We start from the raw sequence: 24036 nt of genomic DNA on the forward strand, positions 1-24036 counted from the left end.
GGTATCCAGGCCTCCTGGCATGACAGGCTCAAGCATGGGGGCTTGGGCTGGTCTCCGTTATGCAACTTGACAGGCTTCTATTCGGCCCTTGCTGTGGGGGAGAGTCTACTTCAAAGTTCATGTACAGCCATGAATCCCATTTCATGTGTTAGTTTGACAAATATTTATTCAACAACTATTACCTGAGAATCAAGTCTGAAGCCAACCCAGGCCAAAGAAAGAAGTCCATGAGACCCCCATCTCCAATTAACTAGCGAGAAGAGGGTGGTAATGGTAGGAGAGGGCCAGCCTTGAGTGGAAAAAGCCAAGTAAGAGCTCAAAGCCCCAAATTCAAGTCTTAATATTTACACACACACACACACACACACACACACACACACACACACACACACACAGAGAGACTGCGATATACTGAACATTGTTTTGGGCAGAGGGAATCCAGCAAGGAAGAAAACTGATGAAAAGTCTTGCTCTCATGAACTTTCAACTCTAGTGGTGGAAGAGAGATATATAAATCATTAAAAATTATTAAGGAGCTCTGTGAAGAAAAATTAGACTGAATTTGCCACTGGTAAGGGCCACCCAACCCTTTGTAAGGAGCAAGGGAATTAGGATCTGCAGAGTTAGGGGTCAGTAGGAAGCCTCTGGCCTCTCACTGCCTCGGAGGATGTGGGACCAAAAGGCATGAAACGAGCTCCAGGGTTTCAAGGCAAATAGTGGAGGCGAGTTTGTGGATGCCCAATGGGGTAACGGACAGTGTAGCCCTTGCTGTGATATTTATGGAGTCCTGGGTGGGTTTTCTTTCCCCCACCACTCCTAGAGAGAGAGAAACGTGTCCTGATTTCTCCCAACCATGGAAGGACAAAGGTTAAAAAGAGGAGATAGATGTTTCACCCTGATCATGACTATTTCTGTAGAGATACAAAAGCAGAAGGGAAGCTGGGCATTGGTAGCTCACACCTGTAATCTTAGCTACTCAGGAGGCTGAGATCTGTGGATCACACTTCAAAGCCAGCCTGGACAGGAAAGTTCATAAGACTCTGATCTCCAGTGAACCACCCGAAAACTGCATGTGGTGCTGTGGTTCTACATTGGTAGAACACTCGTCTTGAGCAGAAAAAGCTCTGGGACAGTGCCTAGGCCCTGAGTTCAAGCCCCACAGCCAACAACAACAAAAAACAGAAAGGAGGAGAATTTCAGTGTTAAATAATGTGATCATCCTGCCCGTGCTTGTCCTTGGTGAACGTGCATCACGCCGTGAACACGAGTTGGCATGTGTATGACTGGTACATCCCCAGGGGCCCTCTTGACAATCAGAGTGAGAATAATTCTGGTCTCCACTGGCATCTGTTATCTTCCATAGAACATGACCCTAGATTCAGGTCAACGGACGTTAGTGGCCACTTCACGCAGTCAGGGCTGCAGAGGTCATGGACAATCTTGAACTCTCCACAGTTGTCACCTCAAGGCTGACATAAAGTCCTTAGCTCCGTGCATGTTGTGCTCCAAAAGATTCAAAAGCATAGAACCAACTCAGAAGATGCAAGTGGAGTTATGAGTGTGTTAGAAGGAATCCCAGCCCTTAACAGGAATCCATAGAAGAAATAATTAACAGTGTTTATCAACTGGGTTGGGGCTTCTAGGGCTTACTTTCCCATCTAGCTGAGAACCGGAATAGAGAGCTGGGAACCTGGGAGTTAAGCCATTGGCCAGCCAGATTTTAAAATCCAATAATGCACACTTTAGGTGCTAAGATCACACCTACTCCAGTTTGCTCTTTTTCAGACTATCTACAGATTGCCTCTTTCATCCTTTATGATGATGATCATGATGATGATTATGCTTATTATTAATCATTAGTGCCAATCCTGAGGCTTGACTCAAGATTTTGTGTATGGCCGGTCCCTGAGTTGTTGGGGGTTTTTTGTTTGTTTGTTTGTTTGTTTGTTTGTTTGTTTACTCAAGGCTGACATTCTGGCTAATTAGAAATAAGAGTCCTATGGACTTTCCTGCCAGGGCTAGCTTTGAATCTCAATTCACAGATCTCAGCCTCTTGAGTAACTAGAATTCCAGGCATGAGCCGTTGGGTCCTCTGTTGTTAATATGGGGGCGGTTTGTTGTTGTTGTTGGTGGTGGTGGTGGTTGTGGGGCTTGAACTCAGGACCTGAGGCACTGTCCCTGAGCCTCTTTGCGCTCAAGGGTAGCACTCTATCACTTGAGCCATAAAGCTACTTCTGGTTTTGAGCTGTTAATTGGAGATAAGAATGTCATGGGGAGACTGGGAGTTTGGCCTACTGGTAGAGTGCTTGCCTAGCATGCACGAAGACCCAGGTTCGATTCCTCAGTCCCACATACATAGAAAAAAGCCAGAAGTGGTGCTGTGGCTCAAGTGGTAGAGCTCTGACTTTGAGAAAGCCCAAGGACAATGCACATGCCCTGAGCTGAAGCCCAGGACTGGCAAAAAAAAAAAAAAGTCTCATCACCTTCTATCTGGCAAATATCATGTAACCCTTTTACTAATTACAATAAAAAAAAGAATGTCATGGGGAATTTTCTCAGGCTGGCTTCGAACCACAATCCAAGGATCTCAAACTCCTGAGTAATTATATGTGTGAGCTACTGGTACCCAACAAGTCAATATGGTTTTTAGTCAATATTTGACCAGCATTTTAAGTCAATCAGCGTAGTAATGCCTCCTGTTAATATATGAAAACAGAGCGGCTCTAGGCGGCAACACCATGTCCAGAATTAGGGCTTTCCCGAGCAAGAGACATCGGTGTATAATGGTTTGTGTATAATGGAAGCACTGATGACATCTTTGGTAAACTAGTTGTGTATTACCCTGGTCTGTGGAGCCCTCAGCCTAGCTCTGCAGGTATCTCAGAAACTTCATGAGCATCCCAATAACCTTTTTTAGGTTCCTTTTCAGATTAAGGTTAATAAAATGGTTTTGCTGCTGATTATCAAAACAAAAAACTACAGTGAGCTGGGCTCTGGCTCGCACCTGTCACCTCAGCTACTCAGTAGCCTGAGTTGTAAGGATCATAGCTCAAAACTAGTCTAGGCAGGAAAGCCCATGAGACTCTTTTCGGTGCTAGAAGTGGAGATGTGACTCAGGTGGTACCAGCCTTGAGCAAAAAACTGCAAGGGCAGTGCACATATCCCAAGTATAAGCCCCAGGACCAGTATACACACACACACACACACACACACACACACACACACACACACACACACACACCCCTACAATTCTTGAATTTGAAAACTATAGAAAATTATATAATAAAAGATAAATGGGTTATCTTCTAGGTGGTTAGTTCTTTGAAAGTTTTACAGGTCACCCCCACCTCCATTTATTGCTTCACTTAACTGTTGTTAAGGAAAGAAGATGAGGAATTAAGCTAGAGCTTCCCTTTCTGAGGATCATGTTTGGATACACTGGAGGAGGAGAGAATGACCTTGCTGGTCAAATGTTATGTCTGACTTATTCATCATGGTCTCTGTAAGTTGGTACTGATTCACCCTCAATGGATTCCTGCACATGAAAACAATTGCTCCAGCTCCCCTTTGAAGAAGGAACCAGGACTTAATACATGGAATAAAAGAAGAGTGTATAATACCTGAGAAATGCTATGTGGCAGTGAATAGAAAGAGGGGCCCTCTAGCACGAAGACCTACTCACTCCTGACACCTGAACTCCTTTTCTGTATTAGACAAAGCTTTTTTAAAAAAAGAAATCATTTCTCTGGCTGGCCCACCTGCCTGTCTCAGAGCGTGTGGTCAAGCTGAGAGGGGATGTCAAGCTGATTGAAATCAGGTTGATAAGAGATCTAGTGGCCTGACAGAAGCAAATTGCCATGTAAGCATTTCTAAGTTCCAAGCTTACACATAAGCATGAAGACTGGCTTTGAAGTAAGTACCATGGACAGCACCAGTCATATCCAGGATGGGAATGTCCCTGTGCCAATCAGAGCAGGTGAAGCTCCCATGGGCAAATTAGAATCTATTTCCAGGTTGTGTCCTTTAAGTTGGAACTGAGACCAGCAACTCCAAACAACCTTATGTTAAAACTAGCCAATAAATATTGGCTGCCAGGGAAAGATCTGACTTCAGTCCTGGGTGGAGACCAGGACTCAAATGATGTGGAGGTTTCTTGATCACTTTCTCTTCAGGGCTTGTATTACCTTTGCCAGCTTTCTTGTCTCTGTGCAAATGGCTGGGTTCTCATGGTTCTAGATTTGCCCGTGAGCCTTCCTTATGCCCAGCAAGGTGAAGTCTTCCCATTGGCTAGGACAGTCCATAAGACCACTCCTGGGGAGAAAAGTTAAAGTCATCACTGTCCACTTTGGATCCATTTTCACATATGCACATCGACTGTTACAATTGTACCCACCTACCTTTTCCCTCTCCATTTATCTACCCTTTTTCCACTCTGTCTCCCTCTCTCCTGACAGTACATTTCTGTTTCCTGATATTCATGTTGTTAAACTCTGAAGGGTTGTTTAAAAAGAAATAATAGTATAGTGTCATATAAGAGGCAAGATTAGGCAGAAAACCACACAGCCAAAGCCCAATTGTGATGGTTTAGAGGGGGGCTGTACATTAAGCAGTGGGCATTTTTATCTCTAGGAAATGTCTCCATCTTGAGTTAGGATTGGGATACATCTGACCCAAGGTCAGCCCTGTTTTCTGGTGACAAAATACACATTGGATCCAGGCACCAGTGGCTCATATCTGTAACCCAGCTATTCAGAAGTCTGTGATCTGAGGCTCGTGGTTCAAAGGCAACATGGGCAGGAAGTTCTATGAGATGCTTGTCTCCAATGAACCAGCAAGAAAACTGGAAGGGGAATTATGGTTCAAGTAATAGAGCAAAAGAAACTCAGGGACAGCACCCAGGTCCTAAGTCCAATCCCCTAAAACAAAAAACAACAAACAAAACAACAAACAGACAAAAAAACAAGCAAAATTCCACTAGATAGGTGAAGTTAAGTGAATGAGAGCATATTGCATATGCATTAGGTTAAACTCAAATGTCACCACAGAAGGGTCTTTCCTGGTCCCCTGCTTAGAAGCCTCCTCTCCATTATTACCTTTATTTTTTTCCAGTCCTGGACCTTGAACTCAGGGCCTGAGCACTGTCGTTGGGCTTTTTCAAGGCTAGCACTCTACCACTGGAGCCACAGCACCATTTCCAGCTTTTTTACATATATGTGGTACTGAGGAATCGAACCTGGGTCTTTGTGCATGCTAGGCAAGCACTCTACCAGTAGGCCAAACTCCTGGCCCCTATTACCTTCATTTTTGTTACATCACCTGTCAGGACTTTCAATATCCCTGCTTACAGATTTAAATACCTGTTATCTTCTGTCCCTACAGTAGAATTTAATACCTGCAGACCAATATCCTTATTTTATCTTGTTCATAGTCAATATACCTAGATAAAGGAATTGCATGTTACATAGTAGATGGAATTGCCCAATCACATCATAGGTGTGCAACAATCTCTCTGGACTGAAAGAACCAGTGGGAATTCCCGGGTTCTTTCCTATGTCAACAGACTTAAGAGAGCTTGGAGCTCTCTGGGGGTTTAAATGTGTTTCTGTCCATGGTCTTCAGGGTTATTGCACAATAATAATTATATGACAACTAGAAGCTATATAATCCTACAAGACCATCTTGCAGAGGTGACAGAGGTCAACTCTTGAGATTATCTTGGATCCAGGAAGCCTCTGTGAATGCTGGGCCTTTGTGTTACTTCCTGTGGTACTTGTTCTTCTCCACGTCCCTCCTCTGTGAGATATGGCACAGCTGGCTCTGTAGAAAATGAAAAAGCATGGACTGGGCATGGTGGCTCATGCCTATAATCCCACCTGCTTAGGAAGTGGAGGTAGAGAAATCCCTGCCAGAGTCTAGCCAAGCCAAAGCAGAAGACTGTCTGTCCATCCATCTAGCCATCAGTTCATCCATCCATCCATCCATCTATCCATCCATCCATCCATCCATCCATTCATCCATCCGTCAATCTGTCTGTATGTCTGTCTATCCACATATCCATCTATCTATCTATCTATCTATCTATCTATCTATCTATCTATCTATCTCTGGATCTTTCTATCTGTCTTAAACAAATAAAGGACACACGCTTGGAGAGCTGTCTTTTCCCCACGGTTTTAAATCTCCTCGTCAGATTTCCCCATGCCAAAGGTAAGGGTTGTTTACTGTGACCTTCACATCCCTGCAACACCTCACACAGGTGGATGGTGTCATGAATGGCAGCTGGTTGGCTTGAAATAAATAGCATTTAACAAAAACCCCTGAATGCTCCTGTCCACTCCAGTGACCTAAAACTTGACAACGTCATGCTGGATTCCGAAGGACACATCAAGATCGCCGACTTCGGCATGTGTAAAGAGAACATCTGGGAGGGAGTGACCACCAAGACCTTCTGTGGCACCCCAGACTACATTGCCCCAGAGGTGAGTATCGACAGGGCACTCACACACCTGGGCCCTCGGTGCCCTGCGTCCGGCTGGCACTGTATGCCGGCTAGAGGGAGGGAAAGTTGCAGTGGCACCCAGCAATCTGGGCATCATGGTTCTCATTTTCTACTCCACGTTGTTCTTTTGAGATCACACATGCAAATTAACTTAGCGCTCATCCAGACGCTCAAGCTCAAAATACATCGGGGGCGGGGAGAAAGGGGGGAGGGGGACTGGGAGACATTTTAAAATAAAACTCAAAAGAACCACCCAGCACATCAGTAAAAAAGAACCATCCAACACAGATCAGAAACATTCTTTGTCAAGCTGTGATGGCTTCCAGCCATCTGATACCTCCTAATTATGACACTGAAGTGTTTGTTGGGAGAGAGACAGAGAGGGAACCGATTTCCCAGGGCTGACATGTGACACAGGAACAGGGTTCTGTGTATGTAGCACTTGTGATGAATCCTGACAAACTCTGAATTTCTCTTTTTGTGGTGGAGATGAAGATGAAAAACTAGATTTGTTTTTTTTTCTTAACACTGGGGCTTGAACTCAGGGCCTGGCCACTGTCCAGAGCTTTTTCACTCAACACTGTGGCTTCTACACTTGAGCCACAGTTGCACTTTCAGTATTTTTGCTGGTTCGTTGGAGATCAGACTCTCACAGAATTGCCTGCCCAGGCTGGCTTTGAATCTTGATCCTTGGATCACAGCCTACTGAGGAGCTAAGATTACAGGAATGAGTCTTTTTCTTTTAATAAAGCAACTCCTGATGAGAGCCTGCAGAGATGTCCCTGTGTGACACTTTTTAGTCAGTGATCATTGGGTTAACTAATTGGGATACCAGAGTGTGTCATGAATCTGATGATCCAAACATAAGCATCAGAGAGGGAGCTTTGAAAATGTCAAGTGTTACCCTAGATCCACTGAACTGCAATCTCTAGGGAGCACAGGAGAAACACACTCCTATCCCCACTTAAACCCTAGATTAGAATGAATCCCAAATCTGCTCCAGGTCAAGTTTTGCTGGCAACTTCTGTCACCTCTGCTGGCTCATATTTATCTTTCGTTAAAGGATGAGGTTGTAGGGTTCTCATGAGAATCCAGTAAGACATGAACTACCTTAAATGTGCAAAGATGCTTTCACTGAGAAATGTTCCGGCTGCAAGTTTTTGTATCTTGTAGACATTTCTCTTTGGAGCGCATTTATTATTTGTATTATTATATGTTTATTTTGTGCCCGTTCAAGGGTGCTATCCCTGAGCTTCTTTTTGCTCAAGGCGCGCACTCTGTCACTTGAGCTACAGCTCTACTTCTGGCTTTTTGTTTTGTTTTTGGTGGTGGTTACTTTCATACATGGGATTAAAGTCAGATCATGATCCACAGATCTTGTGAATAGCTAGGATTACAAATGTGAGCCACTTGTACCTGGCTGTTTATTTACAAACTTACTTGTTTGTTTATCTTTGTACTGGTCCTGGAGCTTGAAGTCAGGGCCAGGGCGCTGTCTCTGAGCTTTTTGAACTCAAGGCTAGTTGCTAGTTCTCTACCACTTGGGCCACAGCTTTTCGTCTGGCTTTTTTGAGGAGGAGTAATTAGTTAGAGATAACAGTCTCACAGAATTTCCTGCCCTGGGTTGGCTTTCAACCATGATCTTTAGATTTCAGCCTCCTGAAGAGCTAGGATTCGCTACTGGTACCTTTCTGTTCTTGTTTGCTTATCAGCAAACGACAAACAACGATGATATATGATTTGTTGATTGTGTGCCACCAGTTTTGACATGTGGATACTGGTGGAAGGACTAAAACAAGTGAATTCACATATATACCTCTTCATTGACTTTTGTAGGTGAGAACACGTAAAAGCTACATTTGTAGCAATCAATTTTACTGCACAACTTGTTGTTAACTGCAATCACTATCTTCTACTGCAAGCATCTCGAATTTATTCCTCGTAACCAAATTTGTGTGTCCATCACCAACACTCCTGCATTTCTAATATTGTTAGATAGAAGCTGAGCTGGGAGATGAAATTTGAGAAAGAAGTGTTTCCTTTCCAGCCAAGTTTGCTCCCGAATTCTTTACTGAGCAGCAAATGTCCTAGAGAAGATTCTAGAAAAAGGCAATATTGTGAGGGTTCCATTGTGAGAGGCTCCACATGTCCCATTTGACCTCACAAAATCCCTTGACAGTGTTGTCCCAGAAATCCACTTCATCGAAGAAGAAATTGAGACTTGAGATTTTGTTTGTTTGTTGTTTGTTTTGGCCAGTTCTGGAGCTTGAACTCAGGACCTGGGCACTGTCCCTGAGCTTCTTTTTGCTCAAGGCTAGCACTCTACCACTTGAGTCACAGGGCCAGTTCTAGAGTGTTCTGTTTATACGATACTGAGGAATCAGTATCCAGTGCTTCATATACTCTTTGAGCCACTGATTCTTTTTCCTACGGAAATGAGGTAAATAGACAGTTAACAAAATATTTAATTCACTGAACAAATAGTAGAGAAACTTGAGTAAATAGCCCACATGAGGGCCAAGTATGTTGGTGCTTATATACCTATAATCTCAACTACACAGAGGTGCGATAAGAGGATCATAGTTTTTGAGGACAGCCTGAGCAAAAACATGAGACCCTATGTGGGGAAAAAAAATAAATTAAGACAAAAAGAGCTAAGAGTATGACCCAGGTGGTTTGAGTGCCTGCCTAACAGAAAGGGGGCCCTGTGTTCAGTACTGCCTAAACAAAATAAATGAAGCATACCTAACTAAAGATCCATTCACTGCTTTGCTTATACAAAACATATGTATATAAAATTTAAAATATAGCTGGGCGCAGTGGCTCATGCCCGTAATCCTAGCTACTCAGTAGGCTGAGATCTGAGGATCATGGTTCAGAGCCACCCCGGGCACTGAAAGCCTTGGGCTGAAGAGCTCAGGGACAGCACCCATGCTCAGAGTCCAAGCCTCACAACGGACAAAAAAAAAATTAATACATGCTCATAGAAAATAATATGGAAGGAGATACAACAATTTTTTCTCTTGACAAAGGTTTACAGGTGATTTTCAGTTTGTTCATTCACTTTCTCTCTAATTCCTAAATAGTCACAAAATTTTATTACTGTGCTTTAAAAAAATACCTCTTTTATTTTTAATGGTGATTAAAATAACACCATGTCATAAAATTTATCATCTGAACCATTTCTAAGTACTTAGTCCAGTAGGGTTAAGCATATTCACATTACTGGACAAATGTTCTACCTTGTACAGTGAAAGCCAAAAATAGCCTTTCTTTTTAAAATAAAATAAAATGCCACACACATTGTTGCAACATTTACAAAACAATCCAGCAATGCTCAGAACTTACAAAGGCAATGTGCCATACCCAGATGGTTGCCTGAAGAACTCAGGTGAGGAAAGAGCTCAGGTGTGTAGCATTCTTACTGTCTGCTTTTGGTGATTCTGGCTTCTTGCATATAGAGCTGTGCCTGACCCTGTAATCTTTCACAGTAGACAGAGAGCATGTGGGAGATGTTTCTCCTTTCCACCTCTGCCTCACATCCGTCCCTTCCCACTGTGAGAGCCGTGTATTCAGTCCCTCCTCCCCACAGATCTGTAAGTCTGTCAACTCCTGATGCTCTGTTTTGCAGATCATTGCTTACCAGCCCTATGGAAAGTCAGTGGATTGGTGGGCCTTTGGAGTTCTGCTGTATGAGATGCTGGCTGGACAGGTAAGTGGTTACTTAAAAGGAAAGCCATGGTTTCTTGAGAAGCAAGTGAGAACTTGGCACCAAACAACTCAAGAATCTTGAGTTTTTGTGATCTTCTGCGCTTTGGGGTTATTCGAGTCCATTGCATATATGCGCATGCGTGCATGTGTGCGTGTGTGTGTGTGTGTGTGTGTGTGTGTGTGTGTGTGTGTGCACCAATACTCAATCCTGAGGCTTGAACTCAACACCGTACACTGTCCGTTCATTTTTTTTCTCTCACGGTGGGTGTTCTACTACTTGAATCACAGCTCCATTTCCAGGGGCTTTGGTGGTTAATCGGAGACAAGGGTCTTCCAGACTTTCTTGCCTGGATGGCCTTCAGGCTTTGATCCTCAGCTCTCAGCCTTCTGAGTAGCTGGGATTAGAGGCATGAGCCACCAGCACTTGGCAGAATCCATTGTTTTGGGACACTCTGGAGTGTGGCCTCAGCTGAGCCTCAGGGAGGCTCTTTGGTTAGGAGTAGCTGGGTGTGGGGAGGGTAGCATCAGCTGAGACTCTTCTTTCTCCCACCCTCCCTTCTGCCCCCCCCACAGGCACCTTTTGAAGGGGAGGATGAAGATGAGCTGTTCCAGTCTATCATGGAGCACAATGTGGCTTACCCCAAGTCCATGTCGAAGGAAGCTGTGGCCATCTGTAAAGGGGTGAGTGAGTCCCTTAAAACCTAGGGACATAACTGCCGTTCACAGAAGTGTAGGATGTACTGTAGCCATGATGTGGCAGAGGGGGTGGGGGGAGAGTGAGACTGAACTCCATCTCTACTCGTCTGCCTCCTCCTCCAAGGAGACCTGGATTCCCGTTCTCACAAAGGCACTCTGCTTATGGGCTGGGCTGGAGAGCCAAGTCTCATGGGGAGGGATGGAGCTCAAGTCTGCCTGGCTTCTTCTCAGCTACCTGTGTGTTTAGTTAATGCTACGAATGTATTATCTTCTGTTCTAAGAAAAGAGCAGGTGCAATTAATGTTACAAGGATGTGGGAGAGGAACTCCAATCTCTCCCACACTCCCAGCACACACACACCCCACAGTGGCTTAGAGGAGAGGCAGTTGGACACCCATAGAGTAAACATGCAAATTATGCCTATAAAGAAATCAGGGCCAGCTGGGAATGTGGCTTAGTGGTAGAGTGCTTACCTAGCATGCATGAAGCCCTGGGTCCGATTCCTCAGTAGCACATACACAGAAAAAAGCTGGAAGTGGTGCTATGGCTCAAGTGGTAGAGCGCTAGCCTTGCGCATAAAGAGGACAGTACCTAGACCCTAAATGCAAGCTCCAGGACCTGCAAACAAAACAACAACAAAAGGGCACATGTTTACAGGTGAGGGTTGTGTCTAAGTGTCACATCTTGGACCACATGTATTTCTGGTGAACTAGTGTTAGGCTTCAGGCCTCCTCTTGTAGCTGACATGTACTCTGAAGTGATTTCTCTGAGCACACAGATCTCAGCCTCAACCCCAGAGATTAAGTCTGGGCACTTGGATTTCGAAAACTTCTCCCCATCCCTCCTCCCAGCCACTTCGTGGCTGGCAGAACCACTGCCTTTCAATAGACTGTCCAAAGAAAGTCATTTTCAGCTCTGATGGAAACGGAAGTGGCAACATTAGGAGGCCCAGAGAGAACTCTTTCCATGGTTGATGCTGTTCCCAAGGCTTGCTCACCTACCAGAGACGCAGGGACCCCCAAGGTTACAGCCCAGCTGTGCCTCCCACTAGGACTTCTCCTGCGTGTCTGAAGAAACAGAGACTATGGGGCTCGATCTTTGAGAGTGCCCCACCTGGCTCCAGCCTTGATCCGCGCCACCCCAGTCAGATTAACCATGTAAGCTGGTGCTGGTGAAAGACGCTGAAACAATCAGGCATTCAGAGGGAGTTTTGGCTTAAGTGGGCACAGCTGTGCGAGCCTGAAAGCATCTTGTCATAGCTTTGAAAGTCCCCCTCATCGAAGCTTGGGGTTCCATCCACAACAGATGAAGATTATACCACATGTGCATTGTTCTGGACATTCTTAGCATCTTTTGGTCATTGGTTGACAATAGTTCCATGCTGTCTCTAACTAGTGGCACAAAGGAGTGGCCATTTAACAAAGTGGTTTATGAATGCATCTTGATCAGTGTCACCCCTTCATCGTTCTCTCCCCCTCCCCTCCCCACCCCCTCCCTCACTGTAGGATATGCATTTGGTTCTTGACTGCATTCTCCCCCTCTTCTGTTCATGCTGCAATATTTTCTTGGCGGATGTGACATAGAGAAAAACAGAACAGAATGAAAACTGGGGGGTTCTTTGGGGGCCCCAGCAAAGCCCATGGAAAAAGGAGGGTGTAGAGTGTGTATGGATAGGGCACTTCTTGCAGACAATGTGGATTGTCAGTTAGACAGGATGGAAGTTATGCCCCAAGCTCTTAATTCTTTTACTGATGTGCAGCATTTCAAGATCAGACTTCCCATAGGTAATCAGCTTTCCCAGAAAACTCTGGGGTTGCAATTTGGGCCTGTCATCCTTCCAGAGCCTCAGGAAGCAGGATTTGACATCATTATCCCCATTTTACATGACTCTTTCCGATTTCAAAAAAAATTAAAAACAATTTTTTAAAGCCCTCTCTGACTAGATTCTCTGTGGGTTCAAAATCCGTATCTAGGCACCATTACAAGGAAGTTGTTTGAGCTGCTTGGCACATGCCAGCCAACTATAGCACAACCCATAGGGGCAGTCTGATGATTCTGTGAGTTAATAACTATAAGTCATTTAGACCAGAACTTAAGCCCCAGTGCCATTCTCAGTCTCACTGATAAGGGCCCTACCATATTTCAGGTTTGGCCCCAGGCTCCGGTGGGCATTTGAGTTTTCAAAGCAGGGCATCCATGGGAGAGCAAAGCTCAACCCTTCCTCTGATTGGTGCTCTTTTTGTTTCTTTAGTTGCTTGAACTCAAGACCAGGGCATTGTCCCTTCACTTCTTCCACTCAAGGTTGGCGCTCTACCATACAAGCCACAAGCTCCACTTTCAAGGGATTTGGGTTTCTTTGTCTCTGCACATGGAATAAGAATACTCATGGAACTGAGTTGACAAGACTGAAAAATGGCCTAACCTTGAAAGAAGCTGCTTCTATTCTGTTGGCACATAGTAGGAGCTCAATGTATGCTCAAAGTAGGCACACAGTAGGGGGCTCAGTGTATACTCAGACTTCTTTTCCCCTTCCCCACCAGTCCAGCCTGGACCTCTGGAGGTTCTAAGTGGGTCATGGAGGAGAGAAATTTCCAGGTCAGTTGCATTCGGCTTCAGCTCCAATTAGCAGTCTCTCTGGTAGAGCAGTTTGCTCTGAACTAAGGACCTGTACCACTCAGAATTTGCTGGGGTGACTCTCACTGTTGCATTGGAGAGTCTTTCTGAATGACATGGGCTGCGTCTATGGTAGATCATGTCTTCCAGCTGAACAAGGGGGTGATGCTCAATCAGATGCAGCCTCCTTTCCTCCCCAAGCAGCCAGCAGGCCCCCCGGGTGCTGCGTCTTTGAGGAGATGAGAATTCGGCACATTGATGACATCCAGCTGTCTACATGGCTTCAGGCACCACAGAGCCAGAACAAGGAACCAGGCAGAAAGACCAAATTAGTGTTGTGTGTTTCCATAGTGGCATCTTATTACTTGGCATTCCCTCCCCTCTCTCCCACCCCCACCCTGCTCACATAGAAATTAAGCTGGGCTTTTGAAAAGTCACCTTCCCTTCCCAACTGAAATGGGATTCTTTATATTTCCTTTGCATTAAAGATCTTCTTTTCTACCATTACCACCCCCCTCCCCATGTAAAAAAAAAAAGGGGGGGGGGAATTAGCAGGCCAGGTGTGGTACCTGTAATCTCAGCTCTTTGGGAAGTGTAAATAAGAGGATCGTGATCCACGCTGACTCCAGCATTAAAACAACAACAACAACAAAAACTATTAGAAAAAATAATGAAAAGAAAAAAAAAAAGGGTCCAAGCATTGTGTCTCCAGTGGTAAAGCGCCTGCCGAGCAAGTGCAAGTGCCTGAATTCAAACACTAGACTTACCCCCAAAATAAAAAGCATACAGGAATGAAAAGAAGCAGAGATTGAACTGCAAAAAGCTAGGGGAATTCTAGTCTGCTATTCATTCATGGCTCTGCTCTGCTCCTTGGCTGGGTGATCTTAGGCAAAGGACTGACCTCTTTGGACCCAATGTCTTTATCTAGAAGATGAGGGGGAAATAGCTGCTGAAGTCTCAGAGTATTGTTGTAAAGAATCACATATAATCGTATCTGGGCGCCATGGGAACTTTCCCTTAGGGATTTTTTAGTTTAGTCCTGGTGCTCTACCACTTAAGCCACATCTTCAATTCTGGCTTTTGGCTGGTCAGCTGGAGGTAAGACTTTCATGGACTTCCCTGCCTGAGATGGCTTTGATATTCACATTGCAGACTCCTGAGTAGCCAGGCTTACAGCCACCAGCTGACACCTGGGTTTTTTCCCTTTTTCCCCACTTTAATAATCAATTCCTACAGCTTTCCCTCTATACGGTTATGGGAACCTTGTGATATTTTCATGCTGCCTTCTAATGATTTATAAGAAATCTGTCTGGAGCATCTCTTTACCTTGTTATTTAGCACTGGCTCAGAGACCCAAAGATGGAGTGTTTTCATAATTAAGTAATTTAAGCAGAACACGGAAGATAGCTCAGAGGAGTTGAATAGACTGTGTGATGCAGGGCAATGAGTTGGGCTAGGTTTTGACTCTTTAATGAGCTTTCTGAAAGTAATTACTTGAAACTGGGTCCATTGGACTAATATATTTTGTTTCCCCCTTTCTGTGTTGTCATTTCATCAAGTGCTGTGGTGAGAAATGCAAATAGTATCCAGAGGAATGAATCTTTTGTCTTGGTCAAATGTCAGGTTTCGTTGTTCCTCCCCTCCCCCTTAGTGGGAGGAGAAAAATAAACACAACTGTTTTCATTAGATGCACCAGTAATTACACAAAACTCCAAAATACATGAGCTCAAGCCAGTCCTTGGCTTGAGCTCAGGGCCTGAGCACTGTCCTTGTAATTTCTCAAGGCTAGAGCTCTACCACTTGAGCTTCAGCACCACTTCCGGCTTTTTTCTATGTATGTGGTACTGAGAAATTGAACCCAGGTCTTCTTGCCTGCTAGGCAAGCACTCTACCACTAGGCCAAACTCCCAGCCCCCTGGTGACATTTTTAAAGTGGAAGTTCAGGCCACATGAAGCCTGTGGTTTAATTAACCCTGAAGGGTCCTGTTCTAGAGTAACACAGGTTTCAATTGAGCTCTGGACCAATCTTTGAAAGAGCAAAGAAGAATTAGTTGTGATTCTTCATTATACCTCTCTCCTATGTCCCTAGAAAAATAGTTTCTGTGTATCTCCCATTTCCTCCTCTGAAATACATTCAATATTGTTATGGCTGCTGTCGTTTTCTTTCTCTTGAAGCTGATGACCAAGCACCCAGGCAAACGCTTGGGCTGTGGCCCCGAGGGAGAACGAGATATCAAAGACCATGCTTTCTTCCGGTATATCGATTGGGAGAAACTTGAACGCAAAGAAATTCAGCCTCCGTATAAACCAAAAGCTGTAAGTAAGCTGTTCTCTCTGACACTTGGGTCTTCTGAGAGACACAATGCGCTCTGGATTACTCACTCTCTTCCTACCCTCCCCGCCTTGTACCTGTGGTGCTTGTGTGCTATGAGGGGTGGACAGCAATGTCTCTGCCCGAATGTGTCTGCGAGGGACTCACATTCATCACTGGGTACAGATATGGAGACTTCTATTCACCCAGCTTCTGTAAAAGAACAAGAAATACAATTGTGATTGTATTGTTGTCGCATTGATTCAATTATTGTAACTCTCTTAGCGTGACAGCTTCCGGGGTGACGCTTTGGTGAGTAGAGTTGAGATCTGTTTTTAGACTATGATACAGTCTAGAGTCTTTATTTTTTTCTCCCTGCCTTCCTCCCTCCCTCCTTTTTTCCCTCCCTTTTGTCTCTCCTTCCTTCCTTTCTTCCTTCCTTCCTTCCTTCCTTCCTTCCTTCCTTCCTTCCTTCCTTCCTTCTGCTAGTACCGGGGCTCGAACTCAAGGCCTGGGCACTGTCCCTGAGCTTTTTCATTCAAGGCTAGTGCTTTACCACTTGAGCTACACCTCCATCTCTGGCTTTTTGGTGGTTAATTAGAAGCATGAGTCTCATGGACTTTCCTGCCTGGGCAGGCTTGAAACCATTTTGCTCAGATTTCAACTTCCTGAGTAGCTAGGATTACAAGCATGAGCCACTGGTAACTGGCTAAAGAATCTAGTTTTGCCCTTTTTCTTTCCTGGTATCATCCTGACATTGAAAAAGGTCATGTTGTTTATTCAAACAGCATTTAAGTTTCATTCTGAAACACACACACACACACACACACACACGCACACACACACACACACCACAAACCCCCTACTCTGCTAGGTCTGACTTCAGAAACAAGAGCAATGCCTGAGCCAGCCCTGCATAAGGGGTCTCCTGGAGGCGAAGAGTTGCTGTAGCTTTGATGGAACTTATATAATGTAAGAATAAAAGCTTCACCTTCCCCCACAGTTAGAAGGAGCCCAAGGGAGGGCTCCCCATCCCTGGAGACCCAGCAGGGAGTTCTTCTCAGCTTGGAGCACAAGCTTGCACCTGAATTAATCTGAAGTTCCATTCTGCTGGGTGGATATCTCTTTGTTCAATTAAGTACAGCGCTAACCTGGTGACTTTATTATGGGTTGTAACACCACCGACAGGGGCTGACAAGTGAACATAAATATTGCCATTGTAAGGGTCTCAGTGGTAAGAAAGAGGTGGTAATGATAGTTGTGTTGATAGGTTAATGGTTAATTTCTTGAGTACTTATTATGTCCCAGAGCGACACTAAACAGTTCACAGAGAACAGATGTTGAAGTCTTCACAAGGACCCCATACTGAGACTGATGCTCTTACTTCCAGACACGGAGGAAGAAACAGAGATTCAGAAAGGTTAAACACTCTGACCAAGTATGTGAGGAAGGGAGAAGCCAGACTCCTGCTGTCAGTCTGACTGCACTTGATGGCCTGTCAAAATGCCATCACTTTGCCTTGTGACTCAGGCCTGTAATCCCAGCCACTCAGGAGGCTGAGATGTGAAGATCACAGCTCAAAGCCAGTCTGAGCAGGAAAGTCTCTATGAGACTCTTAGCCCTAATTAATCATCCAAAAGCCACAAGTGAAGCTGTGGCTCAAGTGGTATAGTATTAGTCTGAGTGAAAAAGCTGAGGGGACAGAGCCCAGGCTCTTAACTCAAGCCTTAGTACTGGCACAAAACAAAAACACAGAGCCCAGGCTCTTAACTCAAGCCTTAGTACTGGCTCACAACAGAAACCAAAACCTGTGGGCAACAGACAGTGGTATAAGAAAGCCTCCCAGATGGCCTACTCTCCCCCCCTTCTCCCGATGTGCTCCCCCACTCTCCTTGTCCCCCCCACCCCCGCCATTCTAGCCCTTGCCCTCCTATTCTGGCTGGGAGGAACAGAGCCTGCTATGGATATTGAGAAGCTAAGTGCAATACAGCTAATCAGCTCTATTTTCTTTCTGGGCATGGGTCTTGACCTCAGGACCTGGGCACTGGGTCTTTTGTTCCAGGCTCCATTTTGAACCATAGCACAGTTACCAGTTTTCTGGTGTTTCTGGATTTTCCTGCCTGAGCTAGCTTTGAACTCTAATCTGAACATCCCAGCTCCTGGCGTGAGCCACCAGCGCCTGACTCGTCTGGTTCTTATTTGGTGGCCCTTATGGTGGCAGATTTACATCCTGATCCCCAAGGCTGCCTCCGGGACCAGGACCTCTCCCTCCTCAGAGAAAGAGCATCCTTCAGTCTTGTGTATCATGCTCCCTGAGACTATCTCCAAATGCAGACAGAAGATTGGGTACCTCATTCCTAATAATGTCTAAACTTCTGAAGAGAATGGGGGTGTGTCTCGATGATATAGGAGCAGATGAACTTGAACCCATCCTGTCTCCCCAACCCCCAACCCAGACCACTTTCAATGGGGTCTTAAGTTATTATCAGTCTTTTATTATGGCAAGAGGCTGCAGAACAGAACATGGCTGGAAGCTATGCCGATTGACGCTGGCACTGCTATGTTGTAAGGTAGAAAGGAATTTGCAACGTGCATCTGGCTGTGTTTACCTCTGGCTTTCAAGCTCCATGTGGCTTTGGAGAGTTCTTCCAAGGGGACTCTGTTCCCCACCTACTCCCAATCCAGCTTTCGGTCTAGCATACCTAGGCTTATTTCATTCCCTTGCCATATCTCCCCTTGCCAGCTTTGTGGGTACAGAGCCCCTCTTCCTGGAAGTCTGGAGCCTTTTCTTATGCACCTCATCTTCCTGTCCTTGCTACAGACCCTCGTTGCCCCTCTGAGAGAGATGTCTAGATTTCCCAGTAGAGATCTGCTTCCATACTGTTCACAAACATGACCTCATGTTGCAACTGAGCATCCAGAACTTCTCCCCAAAACTGCATGCATAACCATGAGATAAGAGGCTCACAGGATTTTTTCTGCCTGGGCTGGCTTCAAACCATGATCCTCACACCTCAGCCTCCTGAGGAGCTGGGATTGCAGGCTTGAGTCCTCAATGTCTCACTGTACCATAGATCCAGATCCGTTGTTCGAACAGGATCCATTTGCTGTCCATTCTCCCCAAAACACGAGGTGTGAAGAACACCTCCTCCCCTTGTCTCCTGAGCCCATCCAGACCTGACCTGAGGTATCCTCTCCCTCTTCCCCCTTCCTCACATCCCAGGCTGGGTGTCAGGCCCTGCGCCTGAGTGTCAACCGCCTGTCATTGTTTCACTCCCATCCTCACTACCCAAAGCCTTAGCATTTTGAGGCACCTGCTTATCAGAAATGGCCTGGGAATCTCACAAGTGAAAGGTATAATTCCTGGCTGGCCCTGATGGTGCACACCTGTAATCCTAGCTACTCAGGAGGCTGAGATCCAGGGGATCATGGTTTGCATCCAGCCCTGGAAAATCTGCGGAAACTCTTTATCTCCAGTTCACTAGTAAAAATCCCAAAGTGGAGATGTGGCTTGGATGATAGAGTACCAGCCTTGAACCAGCCAAACAACAGTGGGAGGCCATGAGTTCAAATCTAGTACCAACTTTCTCCCTCCCTCTCTCCTTCCCTCCCTCCCTGCCTCCCTTTCCTTGTCCCAATCTACCTCTGTACCATTTTCACAACAGGACATGGGTTCTCTGTGGTTGCTCAGATCTGCCAAGAATCTAGCCATCCAGTGCTTCAGAAACCACCACCTGGCACTCATAGTTGGTAATTTCTTGGTAATTGTGCCATCTTGAAAGCATTGTTTATGTAGCTGAGGCTGGAAGCTTCGAGTCGCACTTTAATGAGCTGTGAGAGTGCTGGCGTGACGTCTCCACACCCCAGTGCCCTTTACAGCCTGTGAATGAATGTCTGAATGCATGCGTCTGAACATGGTAGGTTTGATGCGTTGACATTTCTGAAATGAAGCCAGAAAGTGTAACCTTTGTAGTCTTGCTATTCAGCCTCTGAATTCGAGGCTTAAGAAAGGGATCTAACTTTGTCTCTGGTTGATTTAGCTAAGCGTTTGAATTTAACCTGCATCAGAGGGCCAGATACTCAAGAGAACAATATGCGTTTGAAAGTTGTGATTTCAAATTAATTCTCATCAAGCCTGTACTATCTAAACACACCGGAGGGGAGGAGGTGCGGGTGGGGAAGAGAGTGTGAATGCCTGTCTGTGTCAGGCAGCTCTGTAGTCTCCTTGAGCTGTGTGGCTTAGCTGTGGTCATCAAGGTGATGAAGGACTAGAGCTTAGAGAGATGAAGGCATTTGCTCAAGATGGTAGATCCTGGACTTGAACTCTGATCCCCACATTCAAGTCCCTGGAAAGATTATAAAGCTAGCAGGAAAGCCCTGGTAAGATCTGAGATTATGCTGAAGGATGAGGGTGAGGGGTGGGAGGGAGGAAGAAAATTGCAGTCACACCACCCAGTGGCATTTATTATGTAATAGGAAGGGACTGAGGAGTCTCACAATTCAAATGATTTAAAATGTATTCAAAAACATTGCGACAAACAAGTGGCATATTCACACCCTGTACAGCTCGCTGGCAGGAGTTTTAAAAGATGCAAATCTCACCAGTTCCTGGAGGCTTAGAATCAGACTGACAAAGACAGCAGGTGTTGGCCACTTTAAGAGGTGGGGAAGGAAAGCTTGACAGAGGGGCTTGGTAGAGGGGAGACCCTCCCCATCCTGGTTCTAGTGGCTTGTGTGTGTGTGTGTGTGTGTGTGTGTGTGTGTGTGTGTGTGTGTGTGTATGTGTGTGTGTGTGTATCTAGGCTGCAGAGTTTGCAGATCTCTTAATGTAAGCATTAGGGAGAACTCATATATTGACTAAAACACAGCCCAGAATCACTTTGGATCAGCTTCCTGCGCGCTGTCTGTTTTTCTCTCTCTTTCTGCATGCCCGCCCCTGATAGGAATCCCATTTGAACTGCAGTGGAATCAGGCTCTCTTTGGAGGGCTGGACCTGGGTGGTACCTGGCTGAGGTGCAGTTCCTAATCACCTGCCAGGTTGCCCAGAGGTAGAGGAGAAGTTCCCATTCCGAAAGAAAATGTGTTAGGATGAGTCTGGCCACAGGTAGGGAAATACAACAGAAAGTAAGAACTGAAGATCGCCTGACAAGTAGACATAGGCCTGAGGTGGTAGCACATGTAGTCCCTACTGTGTGCATGGAAGGCAGATGTAAACGGGCAAGAGGTCTGAGACCAACCCCAGGCAAAAGTGCAAGACCCTTCCTGAAAAGCAAACAGAGGCAAAAAGGGCTGGAGGGGGTGGGGTACGGCTCAGATGATAGAGCATGGCCTAGCAAGTGTGAGACCCTGAAATCAAGCCCAGGACTGCTTTTAAAAAAAGAAAAGAAAAAGCAAAAAAAAGGAAGAGGAGGAAGGAACTCAATTCCTTCATTCTTTAGATGAATTAACATTTCCAGAGACTTCCCTAGGTGACAAGGGAATGTAACAGAACCAGGGCTCGAAAACTTGACTCTTGTTAACGATGAAGAAATTTATTAATAAGACCATTCAACCACAACGTGGAACCATTCAAGCCTGATGTGGTGGGATAGGAACCAGTGTCACTTCCTCTGTTTATGCGAGGAAATATGCTTACAGAAGCTAAATCACTTTACCAATGGTTACCCTCAGCTAGTTAAGTCTGAGTACAGACTGAATGGAAAGGTCCTGTTTCTTCACCTCACAGCACGTATTCTCAGCCACGTCTCTTCTCTCCTCCACGCAAATGAATTACAGAGACGTGAGAGTCCAGCTACACTCAGCCCATGTTGAGTTTAAGTACCTTCCTGAGATACTTAAACACTGGCGATGATGGATGAAAGTCTGTAAAGTCCACATGTTCAGTTCTGCCCCTAGCCCTGCTCTGGTTGTAATATGGATCCCAAGGCCCAGAAAGCTCTTGAGACCATTTAGAATAAAAGGCGAAGGGACTGGGGAGATTGGGTCATGAAGAAAGAATGTGGACTGACACTTGGAAGGCTGCAGGGCTCAGGGCCTGCACACATTCATTGCAGCTTTGCCTCCTGGTCAGTCTCTTCTTAGGTCTCCTGGGCAAGTGCTTAAGTTCTTTGCCACTCAGCTTCCAGTCCCCTTGAACTCAGTGGACAGGCCATCTCCTAAGTCACTGGATGGGTGGCCTCCAACTTCCTGTTGCAGCCCTGAATAGTCATCTTGACCTTCCTGACCTCTCCACGTTAAGACCAGTCTTCCATTCCTGTTGCCTTTCATCTCTCCCATGTGCATCTCGTGTCTGCTGAGTTTTCAGGGCTGCTGATTGAACATGGAATCAGACTCAGACTGACTAAACGGACTTTCTTTTTTTGGTGATAGTGGGGTTTGAGCTCAGAATGTTGCACTTGCTAAGCAGGAACTCTATCAATCTGAGCTGTCCTCTCCCCTCTTCCAACCCTGGCCCCAATCCTTTCTGCTTTCCTTATTATTTTTAAAATAGCCTCACTTTTTGTGTTGATCAGTCTGAAACACAGTCCTATTTGTGCTTCCAGCATAACTTAGATGACAGGCGTGTAGCATCATACCCAGATTTTCAGTGGTCGAGATGAGGCTGTCAACAAACATTTTACCTGGCCTCAAACTTGATTCTCTCAATCTATATAGGCATGAACCAACCTAGCCAGTTCAAGAAAAGGAAGAGAAAGAAAAGTGAGTCTTTGGGTATGGCTGGATCTAGGGTCTCCAATAACGCCACCCGCAATCCATTTTTCTTCATCTTCTGGTATGGATTTCCTCTGTGTTTTTTATCCTCAGAAGGCTTTCTCACTTATCATCACCCTGGAAAGCACCTGAAACCATTTAAGGGGCTGACTTGAGACAGGAAAGATTTCTGCTGACTCAGGCTTTCAGAGGTTTCAGTCCATGGCCTGCTAGCTTTACTGCTTCTGGCCTGTATGAAGCAGAACAGTATAGCAGCGCAGAGCTGCTCACCTCATGTTAGCTAGGAAGCAGAAAGACAGTGAGAGACAGACAGACAGACAGACAGACAGGAAGGAAGGAGCTCTTTCGCACCATCTGCCACTCCCTTCCTTCACCCAGGCCTGACCTTCCACACCACCACCAGCACTCACTGGTCTCTTTAGGTTCCCAGGCCATCCTAATTACAGTTGTGCCACTTCTTCATCAGCTACTCAGACTTCTCCTCCTTTGATGGGTGAATCCACTGATGGGATCAGAGCTCTGATCAGATCTTCACAATCATGTCCAGCAGAAGGCTTTACCCACATTCCCAGTGTCCCAAAATCCGTGCAACTCAAGTTGACTTATGGGAATTAACCATCACATGCACATGGCAGCAAACAGGTTGCATTCTATGATCCCAGAGACTTCTCCCTTTAGGAAAAGCTTCCCCTTTCCTAGAATTCCCAGCAGCCTGGGATTTGATATTATTGGAAGGTACTGGATCTGATGGTGACCTTTGATTCCCTATCATCAGGGAACTTAGAAATTAGACTATGTTGATTGGTTAGGCATGCATCAGCTGACCCCCAGCCAATGGACTGATGCTCTATTTCCTCCAGGCCTGCTGATGGTGACTCAGTCAGCAGCCATCCACTCTGGAGACTTCCTGACTATCTAGAAGTCACTCTACGAGAGGTGACACATGCAAATGCTATGCCATTCTATATGAGGGATCAAACTGAGCCAACAACTTTGGTATTTGAGGAGCCAAAAGCTACTGAAGACCAATTCCCTGTGGACACTGAGGGACAACTGTGTATCTGTAGACTAAATTTGGAGTCCTTTGCTCCTTTTCAAGTCCCCTTTCTCCCTATTTTGATGCTGTTGTGTTGGCTGATTTTCCTCATGTGTCCACAACCACTGATGGTGGAAAAAAAATAAAATTATTACTCCACAATGATTCCAGTGCAAGTAGAACTTGTCAATCTCGGACCTGCCCATGACTCATGACTCAGAAAAGGAAAGAATTACCTTTGTGCAATTTGTTAGCACTAGGGTTTGAACTCAGGGCTTCATGCTTATGGCTGGCACTCTACCACTTGAGCCATGCCTCCAGCCCAGCTTTGTGTTGGTTAGTTGGAGACATCTTGCAGATTTTTCTTCCCCAGATGGCTTCAAACAGCTCTTCCCTAGATCTGAGCCTCCTGAGTAGCTCAGGATTATAGGCATGAGCCATCTCTACCCAACTAATGTC

At 45.6% G+C, this 24036-nt stretch overlaps 1 protein-coding gene across 1 annotated transcript in view; it reads left to right on the plus strand.

The window, feature by feature from the left end:
• The window catches only part of Prkcb (protein kinase C beta), a 141909-nt gene that overhangs the window by 106299 nt on the left and 11574 nt on the right, over nucleotides 1-24036 (plus strand). The window contains exons 12-15 of the mRNA XM_090318672.1: nucleotides 6341-6479; nucleotides 10131-10211; nucleotides 10784-10891; nucleotides 15695-15835. Of these exons, the coding sequence (XP_090174798.1) occupies nucleotides 6341-6479; nucleotides 10131-10211; nucleotides 10784-10891; nucleotides 15695-15835 (469 nt within the window). The remainder of the gene's footprint in view (nucleotides 1-6340; nucleotides 6480-10130; nucleotides 10212-10783; nucleotides 10892-15694; nucleotides 15836-24036) is intronic.

The sequence above is a fragment of the Megascapheus bottae genome, chromosome 25, assembly GCF_031878675.1.
Source record: "Megascapheus bottae isolate mThoBot1 chromosome 25, mThoBot2.hap1, whole genome shotgun sequence".
Lineage (NCBI taxonomy): Eukaryota > Metazoa > Chordata > Mammalia > Rodentia > Geomyidae > Megascapheus > Megascapheus bottae.